At 38.2% G+C, this 8,855-nt stretch overlaps 1 protein-coding gene and 1 non-coding gene across 2 annotated transcripts in view; one reads left to right on the forward strand and one right to left on the reverse strand.

Annotated features, from left to right (window-relative positions):
- Positions 1–200: 200 nt before the first annotated feature.
- LOC104520724 (copine-8) overlaps positions 201–8,855 on the reverse strand; it is a gene marked incomplete at both ends in the record, with an annotated part of 41,183 nt that continues 32,528 nt past the window's right edge. The window contains 3 exons of the mRNA XM_010162502.1: positions 201–258; positions 2,535–2,637; positions 7,648–7,775. Of these exons, the coding sequence (XP_010160804.1) occupies positions 201–258; positions 2,535–2,637; positions 7,648–7,775 (289 nt within the window). The remainder of the gene's footprint in view (positions 259–2,534; positions 2,638–7,647; positions 7,776–8,855) is intronic.
- On the forward strand, positions 3,210–3,316 carry LOC114818315 (U6 spliceosomal RNA). Its single transcript, XR_003766135.1, has one exon. It is a non-coding gene; the product is annotated as a U6 spliceosomal RNA (small nuclear RNA).

Genomic DNA, 8,855 nt, shown 5'->3' on the forward strand with positions numbered 1-8,855 from the left:
CCTGAGGGGCTACACAGCTCCACATGGTAACTTATAACCATACTGAGTTATCAATCAATCCAGCTGGAAATGTCAACTTACTGCCTTACTGCCTGTTCCATATTATGCCCTTTTAAAGACCAATATTTATTTGAAAAAGTACATATTATTAAAATGTAAACAAACAGAAAAAATTCCAGGAAAAATACTAGAACACTTACCATCAAACTCTGCTGGTCCTACCCCCACTATAATTATTGACATTGGAAGCTTTGAAGCCTTCAAAAGAAGAAGAAAAAGAAGTTTAATGCATTACATAACCTCTGCCAACAATATGTGGGATCTGGTGTAAACTATCTGCTTAAGTGGTACAAAACATCTTTGATGAAGATAGAACGGTAGATTATAATTTTAATCGTCTATTATGGATTATTTTAATCATCTGGCCATGGTCCTGGGCAAACAGCTCTAGGTAACCCTGCTCAAGCAGGGGGGTTGGACAAGACGATGTCCAGAGGTCCCTTCCAACATCAACTAGTCTGCGATTCTCTGATTAAGGGCCATAAATACAGTGTAACTGTAACTGCATTACAGTGCACAGCATAAGTCACTAATAATGAGCATAGAATATTTTCCAGACATAAAGGCATTCTTAGAATAGAACACTGTCTGTTTTTCAGATGTTTTTTAGAATCTTACTGCCTGATTGTAAAGAAAACATCCTTTAAAGAGATGTACTCACACAGACACGCTATTATGTGATATCATGTGTATGAAACAGTAAGTGGCAAGGGACAGCATAAAGACAAAGAGTTAAACTTTTGCAGATAAACTTAAGTGTTGGCATTTCCTGAATGACAGCATAACTTTTAAACAGTTTGGTAAAACAGAATGTGTCTGACATATACTCTGTAACAAGAAGGATGCCTAAAAGCACAATTAGTGTTAAAAATGGAAATATACTCTTCCTGAGTTTTATACATAACAAGTTGCATTGAACACCCCTGTCCTTTTTATTATTTTGGATATTATTAAGAATGAAAAAACCTGCTATTGAATAGCATTTCATTAGCTCTGTCATGATATACTGTGCTCACACTTCAAGTATACAGAAAAAGGAATACAACTTCATAAAAAGAAAAGATAGCAAATATTCCCAAACTTCCACTCATTCCAAGCTAACAACACATCTGATGTATTTCCAGACAGTTGCAGACTAACTGCTGTTGTTCCTGGAAATGAGCTCTTACTGGAAACAAGGTTTTTCTGTATGTCTTAGTGGCAAATTACTTAATATTACAAAATATCAGCCAGCTGGACTTGCTGGTCTCTTATGGACTTCAAATTGAGGGGTGAGTTAAATCAAGAGCTGCTCTTTTTTCTCCACAGAGCCTTTTTGTCACACAGAAGAAGCTATGTGCCAAACTCCTAGGCTAGACTAGAGGATGAACTTCCAAGCTAAAAGCTTCTTTATCTCCTTTCAAAGCAGGAGTCAGTTTATCCTACTTTAATATTGGAAGTTGTAAGAGGAGAGGAAGTAAACTGGCAGCTTCAAATACAGTTGCAGCTTTGGGTATAAAACCTTACCAGGTGAGTTGTCAGAGTCCTTATTAACACACAGACTCTGTCTACATGCTGCTGGCTAGAACTTGAGGGCATCTTGCTCTCCAGTGAAAAACAGAACATTTCAGTAATAATTTCATATGCACCCTACAAACTGGAACAGTATTGAATCTCGACAGGAGGTAGTGAAACTGGGGCTTCAAAAATATGTCACTTAATTCTACACTACTCATTTTAACACGATGCTTAATTATTTTAATGTAGGCTTTTCACCCACTACTTCACTAGTAAGTGTAGTAGTGTGTGAAACACATCCACTGTAGTGTGTTCAGAACTTTTAGTATATGTATTTCAAATACTGTCTGGAAGTTGTTTCTGTGTACTTTCACATGACATTTCCCAGGGGCAAAGAAAAATGGAACCTGTTCATAATCCAGAATATTACTTATAAGCATAGCAGTTTTGAAGATTAATATATTGAAAATAATGCAGAATATTGAAAATAATGCAGAAACTGAGAAATAATTAAGAATTTTTATAAATACCAGGGGACTACTAGGAAGGAAATCAGATAACTGGTATGCTTGCCATTTGGGATCAGAAAGTCTGGGACAGTTTTTAAAAGGGTGGGTGGGGGCGATCAACGCTTTCTGCAATTGCTAGAAAAATAAAGAATAGTTCACTAGGAAAAATTGCATGGTGGAATATGCATGAGGAAGGAGGCGGCAAAAATCAGATGAGGAAAATCATATGAACATACAGTGTTAGAGAAGAGCATAATTTCCCACAGAACACTATCTAACTAAGCTGAGATTCAACTTACAGTTTCTTTTTGTCTTTATGCATAATAAAGTCTTGTTGTTTGGAAAAAATGGTTAATTTACAGAAAAAAAATTAGTGCCTGAAATATTAACTGATTTAGTTTATTGCTTAAAGTATTAATTCCTAGAAACAGAATTCTTTTAAATGTCAACAGTTTCAGCAAAACTTACATTCACTATGGATTCTTTTGTCTGAGCCATATCGGAAATAACTCCATCTGTAATGATGAGAAGAACAAAATACTGGGAGCCATCTTTTACTGAAGCAGCATATCTAAGGGAAGAAAAAATAGTATTATTATAGTAAAAAACCTCTTTATACAAAGGAAATAATATGAAAAGAAGCTGTATTTTAAAAATTTGACTACCAAGGATTAATAAAAACAATGAAACATGATGCAGTGGATTTCAGAAGACATTCATAATTAAGATAGACGTTCGTCCGGGTTTTGCTAGGATAGATTTAATTTTCTTCTCAGTGGTTAGAATAGCTGTGTTTTGGTTTCAGTGTAAGACTTGTTATGAGAAGAACACTGATGAAAGTCCTAATGTTATTAGTTGCTGCTGGAGCTCAAGGCCATCGTGTTTGGCTGTTCACAGCTGCATTAGGACTGGGAGGGAGAAGTGCAGTGAATAACAAAACCCAAAACTGGCATTTGGATGTGCCAATGAAATATTCCAGATCATATCATGTCATGTTTAGTATATTATCCAGGGCTGACTGGAAAAGGGGGGTGATTCTCCCTGGCTTTTGCTCATGCTCTTGATCTTCCGGGATCTTTTTGGCACCCAACATGGGGCTCGAACCCATGACCCTGAGATTAAGAGTCTCATGCTCTACTGACTGAGCTCACTTCGGCAGCACATATACTAAAAACGGAATGACACAGAGGAGATTAGCATGGCCCCTGCGCAAGGATGACACACAAATTTGTGAAGCATTCCATAAAATAAAAAATAAATAAAACAAACAAAAAAATCAAAAAAGACTGTGATAGTTTCACTGGGCTAGTCCTCAGCCAGCAGCCAAAACAGCTGTTGACCCACTTCCCCCCACTCCCAGGGGATAGGGGAGAGGATTGCGGGACAAGGATAAGGAGGCTTGCAGGTTGAGATAAGAACAGTTTAATAATAAAAATAAAAGAAAACTTAAAATAATACTAATAATAAAATAGTAGCGATAATGATAACAGTAATAAGATAAGCAAATGAGTGATATCCAGTGCAACTGCTCACCACCCGCCGACTAAGCCCGACCCATTGCCAGATAACGATCCTGTAGGAGCAACAATCCTGAACTGAAACCGCAATCCCAGAAGAGCGAGAGCCCAAACGAAAGCCAGAGACAATCACCCACTTTTCCAGTCAGCCCCAGTTAATATACTAAACATGACATGATATGATATGGAATATTTCATTGGCACATCCAAATGCCACTTTTGGGCTTTGCTATTCACTGCGTTTCTCCCTCCCAGTCGTAATGCAGCTGTGAACCAGCCAAACACGATGGCCTTGAGCTCCAGCAGCAACTAATAACTTTAGTATTTTATCAACATTCCTCTCATAACAAGTCTTACACTGAAACCAAAAACACGGCTATTCTAACTACTAAGAAGAAAATTAACTGTCCTAGCAAAACCAGGACAACATTCTACTTTTAAATGAGAACATCAGAAAAATGTAACTAATACAATATTAATATTGATAATGTGTATGTGCTGTATCAGTGAAAAATGGAAACTGTTTCACTATCAAGAGGAGTATGGACAGAATGTCTTTTATAGAATCATGAGTTGTTAGAAAGTCTAAATTATTTAATAGTTATTACCTCTGGGAACATAGTTGGTATGAAGGGAATATATTAGTATTGAATGGTTGGTTTTATAGCACAAATAAAATTTATCAGGAATCAGTACATTGCATAAATATTTCACAGAATCACAGAATGTTGGGGATTGGATCAAAAGATCATCTAGTCCAATCCCCCTGCCAGAGCAGGAACCTAAATGAGATCACACAGTAAGAAGGTTTAGGATTAGGGAAAAATCTCACAAATAAGTAGGAAGGGGAAGGACTGTGATAGTCTATTCTATCCTCAGAGTATCACATCATACTCAATAAGTTTTTTCTTTTGTCTTACAAAACCAGGTTACTTACTGTTGACCACGCTAGCAGATTTATAGTTCCCATTTATGTGTACACTTCTAAAACGGCTGAACATGCACCCTGCAACCTTGGCTTAGATATTCATCACTCTGCACCACCCACAGATGTGCTTTCAAAAGTCAAGCTTCTTCCTGTGTTGTGCATGAATACCAGACAAAACATATCCAGTGCCATTCCAGTCCCATTTCAGCTGAAGAACCCAAGAAGCAACTGCTCTTTGAAAAGGAGCAGCTTTTGAAGATTTGGCAAGTCATGAAAGATAGCGAGTCCATAGCAGCCCCACCGAACTCTACAGTCTGCATACAAGAAACTAAGACTTCAGTGCACTTATCCTCAGCTCCAAAGGGTCAAAATATCCTATATAGTTAGTAAAGAATTTTTTGCATGGAGTAGGCTGCTCCAGTTGCTGCTTCACTTGACAGCAGTCAATATAGTTACTACTTTCATGAAGGCTCTTGCTGCTGTGAAGGAGTCAAATATAGTAGAACTTTGTAATAAAAGTGGCAACGAGTAGTATGGAGAGCAGGACAACAAAAAATAAATAATTAGTCTCCATATGAATACTGTGGAATACATGCACAAGTACAGAATACGACTGTCAAAGAACTCTCTAGCTTATTGGTCACTTGAACGTGAAAGGCCTGCGTCACTAAACAGGGTATGTTCTAATGATGCTCATGATGATTGCATGTGCTTAGAAAATTCTAACTCTGATGTTACACAGTGCATTTGCAAGTGAGTACTGCCATTAAGTAAGATGCTGTACTCACAACATTTAAAAGAGTTTGGAGGAAAGTGTGTGAAACGGAATCTACAACTCACATAAAGCCATCACACTCCTCCCTCTACCTCCTCAAGATATAGATGGGTAGAAAAGCCACACAGACAATGAACCTGATGAATATCTTCCACTTGCATGCTGGCAGCAGTGAATGATAGTTAAATATCTAAATTAACAAGACATACTGTGGAATACATTTTCCCTACCATATGGAGACTTCTTTTATCTCATTCCTCCACAATGGTTATAATCTTTTCATTGACTGCAGTGACAAGGGATGATGAGAGAGTAAAATAAAACGTCATTATCCTTTCGGAGCACTTAATACTGTCTACATACCTACACTGAAGAAATGGAATAGAAAATTGGTTATTTCAAATTTTCCACAGAATAAAACATTCTGAAGCCTTTTGCAGAAAGACCTTACATGAGGAGACGAGATGACAGAAGATGCTAAGTAGAATCTCATGTAGTTTAGATATCCTTCCCCTAGCTAGGGAGTTAATAAACTCATTACCTGCTTAAAGAGCTTCTGAAGAGCTCCAAGACCACAACAGGATAGTAATATCTGGCTTAGTTTCCAGAGATTTCATCAGAGGTATATTTTTAAGTAGGAGGGATGTGTGAAGAATAAATTTCTTTCAGACTGGAGGTAGGTTCAAAGAGTAACTGCAGGCTAGATCATAATTTCTACTATCAGGTCTATGAGAATCAATATAATAGCCAAGAAACTGAACCCTGAAAAAATGATGTTACTGAGAACTGAACTGGTACATGGATTGTACTAAGGATGATCATGCAGTAGAACTCCTCATGAAGATACTTAGCTTTTCTGTTATAATGCAGTGTGATTTGCTACCAGGAGTTCCTGAAGTTTGCAACAACTTGATATTTAGACAAAAGTTCAGTGGAAGAACTACAAATGCTGGTGGCAGGCTTCTATAATTCTTCAAAAGTTGACAAATATTCCTGAGAAACAACTAGTGAGAAAAGGAACTCAATTTATGCCAATGCTTTGATGGTACCAGATAATGAATTTCAATTTTTGCAATGAACAGGAGGCTTCAGGTTAATTGCCAAATTCTGAACCAGCCAACTCAGATTATATAATAGTTTTAAAGAAGAAGAAAGAGACAGGAAAGTCAAGGGTTGGACTTCCAGTTAACATGGCTAATGCAGACACCGAGTGCCACGTACATGGAATTCAGCTGTCAGAAAGACTGGCGTATTTCCTCACAGTCCGAAAACTGCTACTGGAGAGATCCCGTCAAAGGGAAGATTAAAAGGAGACAGCTAGTTACTAAAGACAAACAATGGAATATGCATGTACATAATTTGAATGGTATGATTCAAACATGGAACAATTAATCCTAATGATAAATAATTGACATCCACTATCTAGCCATGCTGCGGTGCACAGAAAATTCTTTGCAACATAGAATTTGCAAATTATTTTTCACTGGGCTGTAGAAATAACAACAGTATGAACAGATAGAAAATAAATATTTCTTGCTACAGCAATTAACTATTTTGCAAGCTCATAAATAAAACATTAACAGTACAATGATTTACAGATCCCTGCTGCTTTATTTTATAAACATTAGTTCTTTCTCTGTATCTATAAATAAAATAAAATCTGTTCAGGTAGTTAGCTAAGTTATCCAAGCCATATCACTTTTCCTATGCCAACACATAAAGGGATACTGTAAACCAAGATCTTATCTGCCAAAGTAAGGTAACATTATCCTCCTTAAGAAAACTCTACAAACACAGGAAGGGTTTTACTTTGAGAAGTTAGATGAGGTGTTACAGAACACAGAACAGAGGCTCCTCAGCGGTGGCTGCTGTACTATTGCTTTAACAGTACCACTATCAGCTGAGAACTGTAGCCAGAGTGCCCTGGAAAATTTCGTGGATGTTTTGGACATTTTGAGATTAGAGGAACCACATATACATAAAAAAATTGCATTTTATAAATTTTTGATAAATTCATGTCTTTTCTGTGAAGTAAAAATTCTGTGTTCCAAATTACAAAAAAGAACATGACAGAGTGACCTCACAAAAACTTTCTTTTATTATGATTTCTCCAAAGATTTTAACACAGGGTGGATCAACTGGATCACTTGTATTTATCTTTAATCAGCAATTAAATTCTGCATAACACTAGCACATGGTCTTCAAATTTACTCATACATATAAGTTAATCATGTTACACTGATGAAACAAAACAACTGTAAATGATTTTTCAATGTTTAGCATCATGTAACTGTTAGCCTTTTATATGTGATTGTTGTACTGACAATAAGTTTCTGCTAAGTACCTGGTCGTGATGCTTACCTGGCTACGTGATTAATTACGGGGGCAAAGTTTGTTGGTCCGTAAAGCTGTACAGATTTTAGACTCCTGTAATATGCCTCCATTACACCTTCAATTCCATGGCAGTATGGATTTTGAGGGTTTCCATTCTAATGAAAATAACAGATGATTAATCACTAAAAGTAATAATGAAGCAAAAACTATGTAGGTTAGTGAACATTTTTAAATGGCAAAGACCTAAGCATTCTAGGATCTCTTCAGAAAGTTTACTACAAACACCTAATGTCAGTCCCATGGCTGGCTGCGAGTGTTAACTGCCTAGGGAAGGAGGTTTAGCAGCCTCATGTAATATGTAGTCTGAATCACTGGAACTGTTTTCTAGACATAACTACAATTTTAAGTGGAATTAGACAGCCTTTCTGACACGCAACAGTAACAGGCATTTCCCTGTATGGATTTAAGGTGGACATGGGAAGAACAACTGATGTAATCTACCTGGACTTGTGCAAGGCATTTGACACTGTTCTGCATAACATCCTTGACTCTAAGTCAGAGAGACATGGACTGGATGGCTGGACCACTCGGTGGATAAGGAATTGGCTGGATGGTTGCACTCAAAGAGTTGCAGTCAACAGCTCAGTGTCCAAGTGGAAACCAGTGACGAGTGGTGTCTATCAGAGGTTGGTACTGGGACCAGCACTGTTTAACATCTTTGTCAGAGACATGGACAGTGGGATTGAGTGCACCCTCAGCAAGTTTACCAACAACACCAAGCTGTGTGGTTCAGTTGACACACTGGAGGGAAGGGATGCCATCCAGAGGGACCTTGACAGGCTTTAGAGGTGGGCCCATGAAAACCTCACGAAGTTCAACAAGGCCAAGTGCAAGGTTGTGTACCTGGGTCAGGGCAAGACCGAGCACAAATACAGGCTGGGCAGAGAATAGATCAAGAGCAGCCCTGAGGAGAAGGATTTGGGGGTACTGGTTAATGAGAAGTTCAACATGAGCAGACAATGTGTGCTTGCAGCCCAGAAAACCAATAAGCGTACCCTGGGCTGCATCAAGAGAAGTGTGGCCAGCAGGTGGAGGGAGGTGATTGTCCTCCTCTACTCTGCTCTCGTAAGGCCCCACCTGGAGTCCTGTGTCCAGTTCTGGGGCCCCCAACAGAAGAAGGACACGGACCTACTGGATCAAGTCCAGAGGAGGCCATGAGGATGATCCGAGGGCTG

This window comes from Antrostomus carolinensis, unplaced genomic scaffold (assembly GCF_000700745.2).
Source record: "Antrostomus carolinensis isolate BGI_N321 unplaced genomic scaffold, ASM70074v2 scaffold592, whole genome shotgun sequence".
NCBI lineage: Eukaryota > Metazoa > Chordata > Aves > Caprimulgiformes > Caprimulgidae > Antrostomus > Antrostomus carolinensis.